At 36.5% G+C, this 20,906-nt stretch overlaps 1 protein-coding gene across 1 annotated transcript; it reads right to left on the bottom strand.

Annotated features, from left to right (window-relative positions):
• Nucleotides 1–2,340: 2,340 nt before the first annotated feature.
• Nucleotides 2,341–5,006, bottom strand: LOC132644063 (scopoletin 8-hydroxylase). The gene is made up of 3 exons (XM_060360616.1): nucleotides 4,340–5,006; nucleotides 3,300–3,642; nucleotides 2,341–2,593 (listed from the first exon to the last, which is right to left on the bottom strand). Exons 1-3 carry the CDS (start codon nucleotides 4,840–4,842, stop codon nucleotides 2,342–2,344), a joined length of 1,098 nt encoding a protein of 365 aa, XP_060216599.1. The 5' UTR covers nucleotides 4,843–5,006; the 3' UTR covers nucleotide 2,341.
• Between the last annotated feature and the right edge of the window lie 15,900 nt (nucleotides 5,007–20,906).

Genomic DNA, 20,906 nt, shown 5'->3' with positions numbered 1-20,906 from the left:
CATGTCGGGGTGTTCTACTACTGAAGCCATTCATATTGTTATGAGATTGGTGAAGCAGTATACGGAGCAGAAAAGAGACTTGCACATGGTATTCATCGACCTAGAGAAAGCTTACGATAAAGTGCCAAGAGAGGTTCTGTTGAGATGCATAGAGGCTAAAGGTGTACCTGTGGCGTACATTAGAGCGATCAAGGACATGTATCATGGAGCCAAGACCAGAGTGAGGACTATAGGAGGAGACTCGGAGCACTTCTTAGTTCTGATGGGTTTGCATCAGGGATCAGCCCTTAGCCCATTTATATTTGCCTTGGTAATGGATGGATTGACGCGACAAATTCAAGGTGAGGTGCCATGGTGTATGTTGTTCGCGGATGACAGTCTTGATAGACAAGACTCGCAGCGGAGTCAACTCTAAGCTAGAGGATTGGAGACAAACGTTAGAGTCTAAAGGATTCAAGTTGAGTAGGACCAAAACAGAGTACTTGGAGTGCAGGTTCAGTGGTGTACCTCAGGAGGCTGACGTGGAAGTGAAGCTTGGTACCCAAGTCATTCAAAAGAAAAGAAGTTTCAAGTATCTTGGGTCTATTTTACAAGAAAATGGGGATATTGAGGATGATGCACACATCGTATTGGTGCAGGATGGTTGAAATGGAGGCTCGCTTCCGGAGTGCTGTGTGACAAGAGAGTGCCACCAAAACTTAAGGGCAAGTTCTACAAAGTGGTGGTTAGACCGACTCTGTTGTACGGGGCAGAGTGTTGGCCAGTCAAGAACTCTCACGTGCAGAAGATGAAAGTCGCGGAAATGAGAATGCTGCGGTGGATGTGTGGGCACACTAGGGGAGATAGGATCAGGAATGAGGACATCAGGGACAAGGTGGGAGTGGCATCGGTGGAGGACAAGATGCGGGAAGCGAGGTTGAGATGGTTTGGGCATGTGAAGAGGAGAGGCATAGATGCCCCAGTGTGGAGGTGTGAGAGGTTGGCTTTGGACGGTTTTAGGAGAGGTAGAGGAAGGCCAAAGAAATATTGGGGAGAGGTGATTAGGCAAGACTTGGCGTTGTTTCAGATTATCGAGGACATGACCTTAGATAGGAGGTTGTGGAGGGCTCAGATTAGGGTAGAAGGCTAGTAGGTAGTCTCGCTTTTCTATCGCACTAGTAGGTGTAGCTTTGCTCTACTTTTTATTGCCCTATGTTTCCTGCTTTTATGTGTTGGGTCTTGTCTCTCCGTGCTGTTTTATCATGACTTCTTTGCCCTTGTTTTGTTTTTCATTTTCGCATTGCTTTGATTTGCCTGTCAGTATCTGACTTTTCTCCCCTTGTTTTCTTGTTTTCTTTTGAGCCGAGGGTCTTTCGGAAACAGCATCCCTACCAAGGTGGGGATAAGGTCTGCGTACATTTAATCCTCCCCAGACCCCACACTGTGGGATTCAACTGGGTATGTTGTTGTTGTTGTACACCATCCACAATATTGTCCTGCTTATCATGTTAAAGTTATGGATCCATCAGTTTGTCCAGGGGTTATAGGGTTATATGTTGTACAAATAATCCTCTTTTTTCCCAAATTATATTTTTCTATTTTGGTGTTTGAGTACCACTTTGACCCAACTTTTCGATTGAAATTGGAAGTGATTATCTTTTTCATGATGAAACTTTATAGGATGTAGGATAGTACGTGGAGGTTCATTTATCCTTCTATTCTTTCTAAGACCAATGCAAAGTGAGTTCAGAACACTTACACGAAAATAACCTAAGATTATGCTTGACTGGCTTTGCATAGGAATTCTTTTAGGGGTGAGTTGAATATGTTTGGTGGTGTGCTTAGGATATTGCATAAGCGCTGCTGGCTTGTCAATGGGTTTAGTTTTTACTATGTAACATTTCAAGTGGTGATGGCCCATACACACACAACACATATATTAGAAAATTTTATTTACATATAAGAGAAATGTTTGTGAAGCACAATTGGATGACACCCTTTATATCGTCTTGCATTTAGGATTTCCGATAGATTTGACATATTTATGCTTTGCTTTTGACTTGACTTCAAAGGAAAGAAAAAAGAAAGGTAAAACTAAAATAAAAAAATCTATTTTGCCATGATAAAAGAAATGAATAGTCAATTAATTGATAATTTGTTATTTGAAAACTCAATAGACTGGTTACAGGGTATTAAACATAGCAATTCATTATAAGTCAACATGACAAGATGAACTCAAGAAGGTGACAACAGTAGAATTGTTTATTTCTGCATGCTTTTAAATTATTTGAAGTATTTTTTGGGAGTGAAAAGAGAAGAATGAAAAAAAAAAAAAAAAAAACCCCATAAACATACAACTTAATTAAGCAGAATCATTCTGAGCGAAATCAAGAGATTTCTTTCCTTCATGAGCTTTTCCAAAAAAGTTTTGCATGTAATCACCAAACAAGACTTCTTTGTAATGAGCAACACCATCACTTTCCACAAGCTGAGGCAATGGACCTATCTTTTCACTTGGCTTTGGTGTAGCAAAATATGGAACTGAAACTCTTGATGCTGAACTTGTTGTACGCACTCTATGTTCCGCGCTTTTGTATCTCCCATTACTTAAGATCTAACTCCAAAGCCAAAAACAAAACAAAAAAAAAAAGTTAGAAGAAAAAAGTTTAATATGCAAGAATATTAGGCACTACTTCCTTCGATTATTTAAAGATCTAGTGTAAATTTCATAAGAGTTAACTTATATTCAGACTATGTAAACCTATCTAGCAACTTAAAAGATAACTACATATAATCGTCCATATATATAAGTGGGTCTGTATTCTAAAGAAAAAATGTAGGTTATTGACTATAACAAGTTACAATACACTTATAGTGTAATATTTTCTTAAACTTTTATTGAATATATAATTTATATCCCCTGTTTGAGTAAATTATTGTAATACTATAAAGAGATAACTATAGGTAATTGTCTATAAAATGAAAGTAATAACCTAGAAAATAAGATAGATTTTATACTACAAGAAGTCATAATACACTGACAGTGTATATGTCAGTGTGTGTATAAGTGAAATCCATTTTATAAAATTTTAGCTTATACACATCGATATGTAAAATTCCTTACACCCTAAATGAACTACGAGTAACCATCCATAAAGGTGGGATCTGATTTCGTCCTAATCTATCTACTAATATGTCTATGTTACAAATTTTATTTATTCTATACAAGACATCGTTCAAAAACTTCCTAAGGACAGGATAACGAATATATCCTACATGTAAATTTGAACATATATAAATACTGAAGTAGACGTTCTTACTTGCATGGTATCTCCAACGTTGATAACTAAAGCACCAGAAATGGGAGGAATCTCTATCCACTCATCTTTTCCTTCTTCCACACCTTCTTCCAATTTAACATATAAACCACCAATTCCATCTTGTAGTAAAACAGTTAGGGTTCCCATGTCCGAATGGCGTCCGACGCCTACTGTTAGCTCTGGATTAGGGCAACTTGGGTAAAAATTCATGTTTACCATTTTTAGCCCCGTTAGTGATTCCAATTTTGCTTCATCTAGTGTTACTCCAAGATTTCCAAATAGTATCTCCAATAGTTTCCTCACCATTTTTGTTGATGACTTCAAGTATTCAAGAGCCAAATCCCTGACATGTGAAAAAAAAAAAGAGTTCAACTTCTATAGAAGCGTAGAAAAAGTTTATAATTACAGTGTAATATAACTTGTAGAAAGTTGCCAACCTTATTTTTCAGGGTAGTAACTTCAATTTGTTGTGAACAATTACCAATAATTATGTTTTAAGTGAAATGAGAATGTAGAAACTCTTATACTACTATTAGTGTATAAAACTTAAACCCATTCGATAAAGCGTGAAATATTTGCTAGGACGAAATAGGGTTTGAGAAGGAAATGTGATAGTAGTGGTAAAGGATTATAAGGGTGACCGAGGTCACAATAATGAGTGAAGGATGTACTTAATTAGTAGAGTAATATAAAGAAGTAGTAGTAAAACATTATGAATTGGGATCTTTGCGAAACTATGCCCTTTTTCTGTCGTCAAAACTAAATTTTAAACACTTGAAAAATGAGAAAAAACACGTGAAAAAGGTTTCGTTATGCCAAAAAAAGAAAAAGAAAAAAGAGTATCATGAGGTAGTAAAATCAATTAAAGAGTTCAACTTCTACCGCGTCAGCTTACTTAAAAAATAACTACACATGACCTGACCTTTCACAAAAAGTGAGATAAGGTAAGTTAGAAAAATAAGATAGTTATGATATATATATAAAAGGTTCCTAAAAATGAAATCCAAAATGAAAAAGAGGAAGTGAAGAAGGGTTCCTACTTGCATTCAACAGGCCATTGTGCATGTGCCTCATCATCATTAGTATACATCATACTAACATAATCTTTCCATTCCAGTGCCATTTCCTTTTCAGGGACAAAGCTAGTCCCATACTTTACCAAAGGACTTGGACTCACTCCTTTAAGATAAACAGCTTTTTTCATAGGAGGTTGAGCAAAGAAATTATGGGCTGAAGCTTTAAGAGATTCCAACAATTCCAAAGTGACACCATGATTAACCACTTGAAAAAAACCAAGTGTCTCAGCAGCCAATGAAATAGCTCCCACCACTTGATCATGCTCAGGTCCATGTAATTTTGATAAATCAATGGCCAATAGTTGATCATTTGAATTAATGATTTTGTTGTCAATTCTCTCTTTTGGTGGTTGAATGTATCTTTCTGGTACCATCTTAATGCCATTGTCTACAAGACCCTTTACTCCGTTACCCTTTTGGACCACAAAATCAAACAAGGCATTACCTTCATCAAAACTTGGGGCCATATTATATTCTTGGAAATTAATATTTTCTTTTTTCTCTTTTGGGCTGTTGGGAAATCAAGATATGTTGTGATTTCGATGATGAAATTGGGCTTCCTGTCTGTACCATTTATAGTAAAAGTTTTTTGGATATATAGTCAAGTTTGATTTTATATTCAGAAAGCAAGATTTTGGCACTTGAAGTTGTTGGGAATGCTATGATCACTTTAAAATAAAAATAAAAAACATCTATGGAATGTAAAAGACATTTTTTTTAGATTCTTTATTCTAACCCTTGGTTGAATTAGTTTAATTGTTTTGTAAGGATCAACAAAAAAAACCATATAATATGGATGTCCAAGACAGTCCTATGAGATGAAACGTTCATAAAAAGCACGATTTTGAACCTATAAGTAGGTGAAGACAAAGAAGACTTTTTAAGCTTGAATAAAATTCTATCAAGTTGCAAAACAAATATCAGTTGGTTTTAATTCTTGAATCACTTAAACGAAGATCTAGTAGGTCGCACTAGAATCACACACGCAATATTGCACACTATTGGTTAGTGAAATAGTAGGAACAAATTTACCCATTCAGATTTTTATCGAGCTATATTTCTTCGAAGATTTCACCATTTCAAAGAAATAAGGGTCTGACTCTACATTCTTGATTATTTTAATTTTTTATAATGTTATCATTTGTAATATCACTATAGAGTGTGTTATAAAGTCTGTGATGATCATAGAATATTTAATTTTTTCTTCTTCTTATTTTTCTTTTTACGGCTCAATAGGATTAGTAAAGTAAGACCTAGCCCCCTTTCTTGTATTTTTTCCTTTGAGTTTCGCGTTTATTATATATAAATATAAAAACTACCCCTTGTCTAGTGGATTTGTTTAAAGGGAAAAAAAGATACTTAATGATACAGGATGAGATCACACTTTTTTTTTGTTTTGTTATTAGTCAACTGCAAACAGAATTGATAGTATTTCATGTCAAAGAATGATTTCTAACTATATTAGATCAAAAGGGAGATGACTGCAAAACAAATAAAGGATTAAAAAAGGAACATAAGCATGGTGTACCATTGTGGGCATCTATTATGGCATGAACCATGATGCCTTTTGGTGGTCAAATTTGAGGCTTTGCACCAATTTCAGTGTTTAGCTGATAGGAAGAATGTCTTACAAACTTTTCATGAAGACCCTTAACAACAGAATGTATTACAACGAAGATGTTATCTAACCCCAATCCATTAGGCGAACTCGTTATCAAGAAAAGTTCATTTTAATTGTGAAAATGTAGTAATAAGCTTTTACAGCAAGAGTTAAATCAAAAGCAATGTTATAGAGTCACAAATGACGAAACATAACATAAACCTCTCCAAGGATTGGTGCTCTAAATCAGGAGCGACTAAAGATTTAAAATACAACAGGTCTTAAAAATACAATACTATTCGGACACTAGAAAAAACAAAAATACAGTACTATTCGGACACTAGAAACAACAAAGACACCTAAAGAGAAGCAAACTCCAGGTGCAATGAAGCAACATCTCACTATCGTAGTCGCCAATCAGCTCCTATGGGCGCTGTCCATATGTTCTACTGAAAGATCGGTACTGCACAAAAAGTACAAGTAGTATAGCATGTGTGCAATAAACAACGTGTACGTACCTAGTAAGTATCATCGGCAGTCTCCGACAGAGTAGTGGTGAGGGTTGACTTGAAATACTTACTTAATCCACATGAGCAAATAACATATGATCTAAACATATAAACAACATATATAATTAACATGTTATAGGATGCACGAAATCCAAGATAATCAGCACAAGCTTGGCATATAATATGATATGCATCTAACATGAGTCAGAATCAAATGTTTTTGATATAGGCTCCATTTTTATTTATAATCGATGCTTCAAACATATTTGTACGCACACCACCTGGGGTTCTATCACAACCCAAAAATCGTAAGCCGGGAGACACTTAACCCCCACCCGGTAAGTAAGCCAAAAACCGATACTAACCAATTGATTAAATTACTTATGTGTAAAGTAATGAAAAAATACAAAATATCCATAATCAAGTCTTTATAATAATAGTCGAAAGTGCGGAAATATTAAAATACCACCAAGACTGGTGTCATGTGTACAAGAGCTACTACGAGTATCAATACAAGTATGAAAGACAGAAATACACTGTCTAAGGAATAATAAGACAAAAATCATAAAAGGGATAGAGGGAGGATGGTGTTGCGTATCAGCCACACAGCTCACCATGATCTCCAAATCAGCAAGTCTCGGACTCAGTAGGCTCCACAAGACCCTTCTCGTGCTCGGTACATAATCTACACCACAAAGAGTCCAACAAGTGTAGTATGAGTACGGAAAGCACGTTTACTCAGTATATCTCATAGACCGACAACGAAGAAGTAGTGACGAGATAGTTAAGAAAATCTTATTAACCTTACCATTACCTTGACATTGAACAGTCAAATAGCAACAGAACAAGGAATAAGTCACATATCAAGGTAAGATAATCAGATAATCACTTAATCAAGTAATGTATGTATGATGCAATGGAATGCAATACAATATGCTCTAGTAAACTTTTTCTCCCAAACGCACACGCAAGCGCACGTGGTTCCCTGGTAATATAGTGACTTTAAAGTCGGATATCGTATCCACAGGGACTTATGATCAACGATATTGAACAAGTATTTTCCACAAAAGGTTGTTCTGTTTATAAATTACTACGAAGATTAAAAGACTAAGTAATTATGCTGACAAATTGTCACGAACGTTGGTTCAAAGCTTAGATTTAACACAGAGAGATGGGTATTCCAGGGTTGTGGTTGGTTCACCAATCCTGTTGAGTTATCCAAGTATTCTGCCCTAGCAGTTTTATTCACGATTGCTAATTAATCGAATTATTAATGCTCATAGTGTTCTCCCGAAGTACTAATCGCCTATTCAGAACATTTCGCCACTTATATTCCTATGGAATTGACTTGTTAAGAAAGCAATACACATACGGTATTTAATTGAACGTGATGATTAACTATATTCCTATCTCAACCACAAATCCTTGCCTTCTCTAGGGAATTAGATCACACCCACTTTACTTTTTCTCTAATCTAACAACTTTCCAAAGTTTGTGTATTAAATAGTAGATAGACTTAGACTGTTGCGCATCAATCAAACAATTAAGAATAGAAAGTAAAAAAATAATCACAATTGAATAAACTACTAAGATAGAAATACTATTCAAATGTCAATAATCATGTTTATACCACAGCCCCAGAACTATAGAGTTTAGCTACTCATACTCAGATTACAAAAAAGATTGTTCATGTTTAATCCATGAAATAATGAAGAATTAAAGATAGAAGAGATAACCCTACGAAGATAGCTCGAATCCTTACTCTTGTGTGCTAAAACAGTCGAACCCCTTCACAAACGAGCTTAAGGAATATTTATATGCTTTGGAAAAGTTTCAGAAAGACTTTCCAAGCCCAACTCATACTTGGCTAAAAATCTTGACCCACTTTGGTCGCGTCGCGAGTCCCGCAGAGCCAAAACTAGACTCGATGGACTTCGCATCGCAATGAACATACGAGCTTCAGACTTAGTACAGTTTCCCAGCTATCTTCTTCTCTCGTCACAATGTGATGTTGATCGCACTATACTTGGGCGCGCTGAGCTTTGTATATTTCACACTGGCCTTCATCATTGGTCAGGACGCGACATCCACCGCGATGATTTTTGCTGCGATGGACCTTGCATCGCGAGGTAGTGTAGTTGTCCAACACTTAGCCATTTCTTCACATGCTCATCTAGTGATCGCATACTTAGCCGTATTTGATCTTTTTTCCTCCAAAACGGAGCATTTTCAATGTAGAGTACCTAGATTCAACATTTAAGCTCAGATTAGTTCCATATCTTTGAATCAACATTAGTTAGGTGCATTTAGTATATTTAGCTCCAAAACGAGGTAGAAACGTGAGTAAAGTAATGCGGAAACACGTATAAATACACCAAACATCACCACCCCACACTTGAATCTTTGTTTATTATCGAACAAACAACTAAACACACCCACTTTCTATAGGAACATCTCACCAAACTATGCCAATTTGAATAGGCCTATTCGAGCTACGGCCACTACTAACATTTAAACATATGCGAGCAAATTATCAATTAACCTATGCATCAACATCAATTTCAAGCATATCAACAACCTCTTAAAAATACCCTAGCCTCAAAAATTGGTTCATAGATATCAATTCAGGCAAAAATGGTTATACAGCGTAATAGAGAAACCAAACATATCACTTGTCTCTAGCCATCACGTGCCCTCAACATAACATAGGAATTGCCCAATGTTTATCAACAAAATCAAGTAACATCATATGCAAAAATATCAAAAGAATAACACTCACTCTCGACAAAAAAACATCACATGCTCATACGACATACCATAAGCTTGCCCTTAGTGTTATACTCCACTAATCATAAGCACATCAAGTCTAGGATCAAATATAACTTAACAGATTGTAATGTAGACTAAGAGATGCGTAGGAATTATTTGGATGAATAGTGAATAACCTCAACAAGCACTTTAGTACATCACACTTTATTTCCAATTATGTGCTCTCTTTGATTTGTCAATTCTTTAACCATTCTTTTCACTTCCCCTTATAATGTCACGACCCAAATTTAGGATCGTGAGGGCACCTACCTTATCCCACCTGGCAGGCGAACCTTTACCAACCAATCCACTAATAAAATCAATTGACAACGTAACAACATACAATAATGATTAGTAAGCATGAAGCATAACTGCCTTTTTTAAAAAATTTAGAAATTATAACTTCCCAGGACCTAGTCTAGACGTGTACAAAAGCTTCTACAATGCAGAGGAACAAACTTAAAATAAAATGACACAACTTCTGCCCTGGAGCGAGATGCACAGAAGCAGTAGGAAGATCTCCACCACTACATCTAAATGAAGCCTTGAAGCGACAACCTGAAACACATCTACACCCCCAAAGGAATGTAGCAAGAGTAGTATCAGTACACTACACATACTTGTAAGCATCATAGGCCAACTAAGATTAGTTCACGCAATACAGTATAAAATCAATAAGATACACAGATAAGTACAGTCGTACACCTTTATGAATCCTCCCTCACAAGTGACAACTCTACCCTAAGCATATTCATATCCTCTTACCATTACCATATCAGCCTACCAACTAGAAAATAAAGACTAACAGGCAACAATCGATTTCAGCTCAGAAGGACTCCTAGTTTGACGGGCCGACTCAACAGCACAACAATTTAAATAGACATCAATCGGTAATAATTTATCTATTAGACAATAAAAGTAAGCATGAGCAATGAGGGTGACGATAATATTTCTCCCGTACATTCCAACCTTAGTCATTCTAGTGGGATCACATTAACATAACCTCCCTTCATTTGTCAAACAAGATCGTGAAATTACGTGTAAACATAACAACTTAACAACAAGGAAAAATCAAGTATAATGCACCAGAATGAGTCAATGTAATGCAGCCAAGACGAGTATCACTTCTATCCCACGAATATAGGTAAGTATAATGTAATGTAACCATAGTTAGTATCCCATTCGTACACACATGCTAAATGGTATTGTTTGCCCAAATAGCCATGACCTAAAGGGGACCCATGGTGTCCATGTACCACTTGCGCTGAAACTGACCTCGGATCACGAGCCCTTAACTAGGTCACATTCTCACCCCCTGTCAAATGTGCCTTTTCGTGTGTGTGTATATATATGATGTCTCTCATCACAATGTGTATCTCACTATTTCCAGTTCATCAGTAAATATAAAATATGATCAGTCAACAATATCAATAGCAATATCACATGGCATCATGCCACAAGTCATAACAAGACCCAGTTAACTACACTCATTAATCACACAAATATAATATCCGTTAAATCATGACATGCTGTAATGATCAACTAAGTATGTATGCAAATCCCCACCTTCTAACATAATCACTCTAGGAACATAATGTTTCACCTCGTAATTTTGTACGTGAAATCTATTAGGCATTAGTTGTTTTAAGTGTAGACCTGGAGGAATTCCCAGGGTATATGAGATTGTATGCACCTATCTTATGGTTACGAGGGTTTAAGTTCATATAATAAGCTACAGAAGGATTGAAGGGCAAGTGGATCAAGGAAATTAAGTTTGTTGGATTTTATGGAAAAATATGAGGGGCCATTTTGGTCCAAATTTGAGAAAGAATATCTTTTAGTATATGAGGAGTTTTGAAGCAAAGCAAAAGCCTAAATTGAAGCTCATGAAGTATAGTTTCCAACGCAACAAACCGATCGTTGATACAACATCATAGTAGAGAATTATGGACATTATAAGTTAGGCAGGCAGAGCAGGGCGCGCTGCTTCAGTCCTACAGTGCTACAGTGCCAACCGACTTTACCCCACTATATAAGGGGAAAAACCCCATTTTTTCTTCTTAAAAACTTCCCAAATATTCCATAAAATTCAGCAAGTATATGGGAGCATACATACAACATAAAAGTGAGGATTTTGAGTAATTTCGAGTGACGGAGTATTAATCGAGGTCCGGGTAACGTGTAGTCGCGATTATAGTTTTGTCTGGCGTTGGAATTGGCTTGGATTCGAAGTAAATATTGAAGATATTGCTGCTCTAGGAAGAATAAGTATGAATCTCTCCTTATTAATATTAATTTTAGTTTATTTACAGAGATAAAGTTATTAAATAGTCGTATAACAAGTTGTTTAGTTGAGAAACTTGGAAAACATCGTGTGGGATATTTTATGGAGCCTACTGGTGTTGATAATGTCGTTGTGATGTTGGTATTGTTGTTGTTGTTGTTGGTTATTAGATTGTGATTTCAGGCAAGGCATATAAACATGAGAGATGCTGCTCGAATTTCGGCAGATTCTAAACGGATTTAAATTGAAGGCTTAAGATAAGCATGTGACAACGAGCCTAACAATAGTATGAATGGTTTACATGTAGATTTACGAGCTTGGAAGGATAAATGTTGAGTAGTTAAGGAGACCAAAAGGTATGTTAAGACTATTCCTCTTAAAGGCATGATTCTTTTCCTATGAAGGCATACACGACTTCCATAATACCTTATTTCCAAAAATACTAGCAGTTCGTGATTCTCAAAATCCTTATGATGCTAAAGACGAATGTTTTCTATAAGGACCATGATGAGGATTATGATGATCCCATTTCTGGAGATTCCAAAGTTAGGGTTTTAAGGTCATTATGAGATTACTAAGTTGGTTTCAAGATTTTTGATTATATTTGTTGATGTTGATTTCATCTTATGATTTTATTCAAAAGGCATAATTCTATGTTATGATTCCATATATGTTTCCATAACCTTCTTACTTCCAAAAGCTAGAAGTTCATAATTCTTAAAAGCTTCGTATGATACTAAAGATGAGGTGTTTTCTATGATGAACATGATGATGATGATCTTAGTCGGCTGGGTAAAACACCTGTTATGCAACCACTGATCAGTTGGTATTACACATCGAGTCCCGAAAGGACTGGGTACTTTACACACCGAGTCCCGAAAAGGCCGGGTACATTACACACCGAGTCCCAAAAGGGTCGGGTACGTTACACACCGAGTCCTGAAAAGGCTGGGTACGTTATGATGATAATATTATATATATATATATATATACATATGTATGAATTTTTTTAAAAGGCTAAGCATGCATGACATGCGCCTTATGAGGCATCAAGATGTACAGGTTATCTCTCTTATTCCATGTTACCTTTCATATCTATATTATGTTGTTATTCATGACTTACATACTCAGTACATTATTCGTACTAACATCCCTTCTTGTGGATGCTGCGCTCATTGCCGGCAGGTGGGCGGGGAGACGGATCAGACTCGTAGGTGTTCTATCAGCGGATTCTTAGGAGCACTTCACTTACTTCAGAGCTGCAGTCTATTTGGTATTGGTCCTTATGATCATTTGTATTCTATGTAGAGGCTCGTAGATGTGTGTGTATAGTTAGACATTTTATAGCTCCACCGGGTCATATTATTGTATAGTATATTGGTAACCTTTTCGGTTGGTGATGATGAGCATAATTGCAGATGATTATATATAGATGCACCATTATGTTATGGTATGTGTCCTTACAGGTTATGACAACCATGAGCTACCCTTGGGGTCCACCCAGAAATGATTATGAGATGTATTCTTAGAGGTACTTGGTAGGTTAGCTCCGGGTGCCTGTAGTGGCCCTCTGGTTGGGTCGTGACAACGTGGTATCAGAGCAGTTCGTCCTAGGGAGTATCTACGAGCCGTGTCCAGTAGAGTCTTGTTTATGAGTGTGAAGCATGCCACACTTATAAACAAGAGGCTGCAGGGCATTTAGGAACCATTGACCTTTCTTTCTTATCTCATATCGTGCCATAGAGATAAATCATAGGATATGATGTCCCTGATCCTAACCCAAATATTTTGATCATGGATAAGCAGTTGATTATGCCACTACGAGGTAATTGCTGAGAATTGAAGTTGTTCATTCGAAAGGTATGTTTCCTGTTTTATTAATATGGATAGACGTTGATATAAGAACTTGAGCAAGATATTATGGGTTTGTGATTACTCTGTGGGGCATTGGATGTGTTTTCTGGGCTGTGTGCAGGAATGAGGTAATAAGAATTACAGAGGAAACTCTGCCAAAATTTTTGCAAATTGAATTGTTTGCATGTCTTAGAGAAAGAGTAAAGAGAAAATGTGACCATCAGCCGTTTGATAAGTCATGATTGAAGGAACAACTATGCGACGCTTTAAAAGTGAAGTTTTAGAATGATCTTAATTTAATTTAAATGAGGAACCCTGGAGGGAAAAATGATTAGTAATTAAAGAAACTGGAATGAGTTGCATCCGAGATTTTGGAGGATTGAGACCTATTGGAAACATAAAGAAAGTTTACATTAGGAACTCAAATACGGTATTACGATTTATAGATTAGATTGGTTAGTAAGAGATAACAAAGAGATATTGATATGGAAAAGGAAGTTAACGAGTACGGGAAAGTTCCACCCTAGAAGTATATATATATATATATATATATATATATATATATATATATATATATATATATATATATATATATATATATATATATGTACGAGATCAAGATGGGTTTGTACTCACAGTGGAATGTTCTGTAGACTTCCAAGTAGATAATATTAAGTGGTAAATGGGAAAGAGCCCTTTAAGAGTAAAGGAAACCAAGGAGGACCTTGAGGATAGAAGTATGAGAAAGCGCGGTTATGAATTGATTAAAGGAAGTTACGTGATCGTCAACGATAAGAGGAAGTTTAATAAACTAGTAAGGTTGGCCGAAGGTAGACAGTGATGACATACGACAGTGGATTTGGAATAGAGATACGATTATAAAGGAAACATGACGAATGTACGAGGAATAGACATACATACGAGCAAGCTATGGTATCGTAAAGAGAAATAAGAAATGAACGAAGGAAGAAAGAAAAGGGTGTATTTTACTAAAATTTCATGATGAGAGCAAGAATCGACGGTACATCAGAAGGATTATGACGCACGATTATGATACAAACACTTAGTTAAGAGAAACTATGGGACACTATGAGCTAAATTAAGGAAAGGACGAATCGTGAGAATGAATGAGAGAGAGTATCGACTTTTACTGGTATGGTATAAACCCAACTCGGAATCGGGAACCAAGAGTAAGAGGAATCTCAAGGGTACTGGTGAAAGGATAGCTATGAAGGAAAATTGTGGCTGACGGAGCATGGTATAGTAGGGCATTCTATAAGGAGCCTAACGAATTCCGATGTCACCATTGATTCATTAACCTAGGGGACTATTAGGCATGAAGGAAGGAAGTGATTTGAGTTGTGTTCAATATGTGTGGACATTTGACTTGATACAAGAATCCAGTTAGCAAAAGAGAAATAAGTCAAACCATGCGATGAAAGTAACTCCGGCATTATATGGACTAGAAGAGTTGAAGGATCGCTAGGGTCAGCGAAATGACTACCGAAGACGGTCAATACTCGAATGTTATTGGTATATGAGAACATTCTTAGACGAATTAGAATATTCCTAAGTACAGAAGAAGGAAATGTACTGGCTTGAAGGAGTCAAAATTCGAGATGAACTAATATAGCAAGAATGTACTACAGAAAAGTGGAAATGGACTAAATGCAAGTATATTATGAGACAGACATGGGAAAGGAGGCATGACAAGATAATGAAGATTTAGCAAATCAAAAGGAATAAGTTTTGTCAATGCAATACGCTGTGTTCTGGGCTATGATTCGAATCGCTCGTACCAGAGAAATTTTTGGTTACAACTAAATATGTAGCAAACATACCCCAAAAAGGTAACAGAAAAAGTGAGAAGGCTTACAAGTGACCAAGGATAAGTATCAGGGACAGTCGGGATTACTAAAGAGAAATCGTAGCACTGGAAGAGGTGAGAGTTTTAAAAGAGGAATATTCTTAGGAATTTCAATGATCGTTAAAAGAAAGGAAGACAATATGCCTATGGATAGCATGACAGCAATACTGCTTGAGACTAGAAAATATCTCATGAGTCGTGAAATCATAAGTCACCGTTTATATTAAATCGTGAGAGTCTATGTCATAGGACCATATAAATAATCGTCCTGATGAAATGGCTAGTAAAATGGTGTGGGGACGACAATAAATTTTAAAGAAGAATGGAAGCTAGTTAAGTCTCAATTAGCCGCTGGAATAGGAGAGCCAAGGACTTAAAGAGGAAGCACACTCGTATTGAAAGGAAGTTGATTAAGTAAGATTTTATTTTAGTCTCATGCTTATGAGTTATTTTGTAATGATGTTAAGATTGGAGGAGGGGAAATTGGAGGAAAGATTCAAACATGGATTTAAAGATATTTTTAATAGTAGATTAGCTTGAAATATGATCATTAGTATGTTGTAAGTATAATCATGTGATAGGGGATAACAACGATGATAAGAATGTTGTAGACAAGTGTATAAGGAGTGGTGCTGAGGATTGTTGTATAGGTCGAATTGAGTCCCATTTGAATATAAATTCCTTGGCTATGGTATTTTTGACACATTGGATGAGTAAACTGAAGTAAAGTACTTAATGAGAATAATAAGCCATTATTAAGAAAATGCTATTGCAAACCATTTGGGCCTTACCATAGGTGGAACTATGATGACAATGCAAGGAATTAAGGAGCTCGACCAAAGAATTAACAAGGAGATAAGATGATATGTATGCAAAATCGATTAGTACTAAGAGGGATAATCTAATGTAGCACCAGAGAAGCAAGCAAGGAAAATTGCCACAGGTGAATAAGAAAGTTGTCCAGTAGTAGAGAAATAGAGGGCTGCGAAACAGGAGGGACTAAGTCAACAGAAGGTGAAGTCATGGAAGTAGACGAAGATAAGATTGCAAGAAAGGGATTCAAGGATATAAAAAAAGGAGATGGAAATTTAAGGAATTAAGAGATCCACTTGATTGATAAACCGAAATGACAGATAAGTGCGTCAAACTATGGGAAAGACTTATTAAGTGAGAGTCGGGCAAAGGTTAAAAGTAGAAGGAGAACCCTAAAGGAAAGAATGAAAAGATTCGAATTCGCTGCATGACTAGGAATCTTGGTTATTCTTCGACAAACTTCTGAATTCACCCCTAAGTTATTAGCCGAACTAAGGATCAGAAACTTTAAGAGTAAATTGAAGGAAATAGAAATTAAGCGAGACATTTTGGTGTTAAACTAGTTAAAGATAAAGTACCGCAAAGATTAATTCGACTGCTATAGAAAGCAAAGGATGCTAACATGTGACATGTCTTGAGGTTTTCTTTAAGGAAGGAAGAATAAGAATAAGTAACCTCCAAGAAGACAAAGGCCTGGGACATCTGCAAACATAAGAAAGGTACGTGGAGATCGAAGAGAACAAGAATTTCTGAATAACAAGAAGATAGGATCAAAATTGGATAAAAGTATGTGGTAAGTACTGGATAAAAGAGCATACAAGAATGTAAACAACGGAGGCTGAAGAGACAATAAGAACGATAAAGCATGAAGAGTTAGTAGACAAACAGATAATAAGAAAAGGGACAACCTTAAGTACGGGCATAAATTTTAGCCACAAAAGAAGAAGGATAAACTGCATAATTCGGATAATTTCAGTTTTAAATGGGCAAGTAAGACTGCAAGTAAGTAAAGTAAATACCGACAAATACAGTTAAGAACATTGACATCTACATCAGAGCGAACTCTACTTCAACATTCGAGGACGAATGTTTTTGAAGGGGGGAAGAATGTTACACATCGTAATTTTGTACGTAAAATCTATTAGGCATTAGTTGTTTTAAGTGTAGACCTGGAGGACTTCTCGGGATATGTGAGATTGTATGCACCTATCTCATGGTTACGAGGGTTTAAGTTCATATAATAAGCTATGGAAGGATTGGAGAGCAAGTTGATCAAGGAAATTAAGTTTGTTGGATTTTATGAAAAAATATGAGAAGCCATTTTGGTCCAACTTTGAGAAAGAATATCTTTTAGTAAACGAGGAGTTAAGAAGCAAAGAAAAAGCCTAAATTGAAACTCATGAAGTCTAGTTTCCAACACAACAAACCGCTCATCGATACGATGTTGGAGTAGAGAATTATGGTCGTTACAAGTTAGGCGGGCAGAGCAGGGCGCGCTGCTACAGTGCTACAGTGCCAACCGACTTTACCCCACTATATAAGGGGAAAACCCCCATTTTTCTTCATAAAAACTTCCCAAATATTCCAGAAAATTCAGCAAGTATATGGGAGCATACATACAACATAAAAGTGAGGATTTTGAGTAATTTCAAGTGATGGAGTATTAATCGAGGTCCGGGTAACGTGTAGTCGCGATTATAGTTTTGTCTTGCGTTGGAATTGGCTTGGATTCGAAGTAAATGTTACGCCCCAAAAAAATTCATGTTACTAAGGCTGTAGACGGCTTAATGTGAGCTCAAGGAGGAGCAAATATTACAAGTATAAAGGATGAAATTCTACTGTATTAGCATGAGGATAGCATCAGTATGATATTTAGAATTCGTACAATATGATTGGAATGATACGTTAAAAGATATATAGCCCTCGTAATCGTAAGCTGAGGTGGGGTCCACATGCCGAGATTTTATAAAGGACATATGACAAGTTATATGGATAATATATGTAAATTTAAACACAACTCAAGAAGGACCCTTGAGCCAAATCAAAGTGAAAGCCCTCCAAAAAGATGTTTTTAAGTTACGTTTTCGGGTGATCTGACTTCGGGAGGCCATAACCCCATCATTATTTGGGAATTTGGGAAAACTCCTATAATGAAAGTTGTAGATAATTGAAATACCTTTCCAACCATAGGTCGTGGGCCTGCATGTGACATAGGGATAAAAAGTTATGGACGTTTTAAGGCAGAAAGGTCAAGTTGGGCAGTGGGCTCGGCCCAACCCGATTCCAAGTCGGGTCAGGCCCACTTTCCTTGCTATTTAAGAGAAATTTTCAGCCTTGTCTGCCTCATTTTCATACAAAAGGTCCAAAATATTTTAGATAGAGAGAGAGGAGAGTTAGAGAGAAAAGTGGAGGATTGATCATGTTCGAGGTCCTGAATTCCGAGGCTCGTGAATAGTAAAGTGTAGTACAAGTTGTTGCCGTCATTTTAAGCTAAAAATTGAACTTGGGGGATGTTTTTTTCGTGGTGGCTGCTCATATAAGGTATTTTTAAGACTTTAATGATGTTCTTACCCTGATCATTGATAGATTTGATGGGTTAGAATAGAGAAAATGACATTGAAAGTTCGGTTATAATTTTTGGATATCAAATGACTTGGGGGCTGTTTTGGTATGATTAAATGGATCGGATTAGTGGGATATTGATATAAAATAATTGTTGATATTGTTGTTGATGTTGTTGATAAGTTGTTGTTCTTGAATTTGGGAGAATAAAGTGTATGAAGATATCGTATACAAAGCGTATACCGGGCCATTTTGGTGTATATCCTTGGGAGTTGATACTTTGAGTATAAAAAGGCTTATATGAGGTGGTTCTTGTTGTTGTTAATTTAGTTGAATTGGATTCTTGGGGTTGTCGAGTTTATAAAGGAAATGCTGTCGAAATTCCATTAGAAATAAAGATAAGTTTAAGGGATTGATTATAAGGATATATATTGGATTGATTGTTGGTAAATTGGTATTGTTGATAGATTAGCATGACCCGAAGATAGGCTGTGGTTAGCTGGAAAGCGGCAAAGGTATGTAAGGCAAACCTTTCTTCCTTTGGCATGATTCTTGCTGTTATTCATTCTATATGTACTCCATATGATTCCATTCTTAGACGAATAAGGTCTAAATGTTTCTTGTGATGGCTTATTGATATTGTACTCCTATTCTATTCCAAAGGGAACACCCATAAGGTGCCAAGTTGAGTTGTGTATATGGTTTTACTAATGATTTAGAAGAAATGAGTTTTATACTAAAGGAAACATAAAGTTTGATTTTCAAAACCACTCTGAAAGGGGTGCGAGATTTTACTACTTCATTTCATTTACGATTTCTGTTTACATTCCATAGTATCAACCCTTTATATTGATATGATCATTTATTCTTTGGGTAGGGCAATAAGATGAAATTGATTAGAATATAAGTAGTAGGAATTTCATAACAATTCTACCTTTAAACCTGGAAGTATGTCCTCCTAAGTCTAGTAAGATACAAATTTAATAAATTCTTATGAAAGACTAAGGCTAATAACTGGATTGTGATGACTTGATTAGTGACTTATGATATGAATTGAAATTGATATTTGTGTATTGAGTTTGAGTTGATATTAAGCCGGAAGCGGCTGCCCGAAGGGGCCATCGTTATTAAGCCGGAAGCGGCTGCCCGCAGGGGCCATCATTATTATGCCGGAAGAGGCTGTCCGAAGGAACTATTGTGATACTAGTCGGAAGTGGCTGTCCGAAGGGACTATTCTGTTAAGATGTCGGGAGTGGCATATGTGTTGGATTGCATTATTTACTTAAAGATTATTTTGAGACTTCGAGTGCACATTTATGTTTCTTCCAGTGAAGGCTGCAGATATTAAGTTAGGTTGCGATTTCTTCTCTCCTAAGTAAAATAATTATTATGACTTGTTACCACCTTACATACTCAGTACATTGTCCGTACTGATGTCCTTTTGCCTGGGGACGCTACGTTCATGCCCGCAGCCCCAGATTGTTTGGCAGGTTAAGTGTATAGCTGGGATGCTTGGACGTCAGCTGGGATTGGCAAGTTCCACCTCATTCTGGAGCTGTGCTGAGTCATATATCGATATGTATGATTATAGGTATGTCAGGGCCCTGTCCTGACTCATAATGTTCAGTTTACTTCTTAGAGACTTCTGCAGACAGTGTCCTGTGGTATGTTTGTCGAGATGTCGACAAAGTGTTGTCAGTTGAGTCATTTGTGGATTTTAAAAGAGTATGTATTTTAGATGATTTCAATTGGTTTAAAGTACTTATTTGATTGAAAGTTTTCATAATCGTTATAAAGATAATGATTTCTATTTGGAAAAGTTTTATATTCTTAAAAGTTTTTGAAATGATAGGATTTGATAGAGCGAATGTCTAAAGGTTCGCTCGTCTCTGATGAGAGTCGGGTGCCCGTCATGCCCTATCACTGTTAGGGTGTGACAGTAAATACTGAAGATATTGCTGGTCTAGCAAGAATAAGGTATGAATCTCTCCTTATTAATATTTATTTCAGTTTATTTACGGAGATAGAGTTATTAAATAGTCGTATAACAAGTTGGTTAGTTGAGAAACTTGGAAAACATCGTGAGGGGTGTTTTATGGAGCTTATTGGTGTTGATAATGTCGTTGTGATGTTGGTATTGTTATTTTTTTTGTTGGTTACTGGATTGTGATTTCGGGCTAGGCATATAAACAGGGGAGATGCTGTCCGAATTTCGACAGATTCTAAATGGATTT

Source organism: Lycium barbarum, chromosome 6 (assembly GCF_019175385.1).
Source record: "Lycium barbarum isolate Lr01 chromosome 6, ASM1917538v2, whole genome shotgun sequence".
NCBI lineage: Eukaryota > Viridiplantae > Streptophyta > Magnoliopsida > Solanales > Solanaceae > Lycium > Lycium barbarum.
Note: the sequence above shows the minus strand (reverse complement) of the source record. Positions and strands in the feature narration are given on the sequence as shown.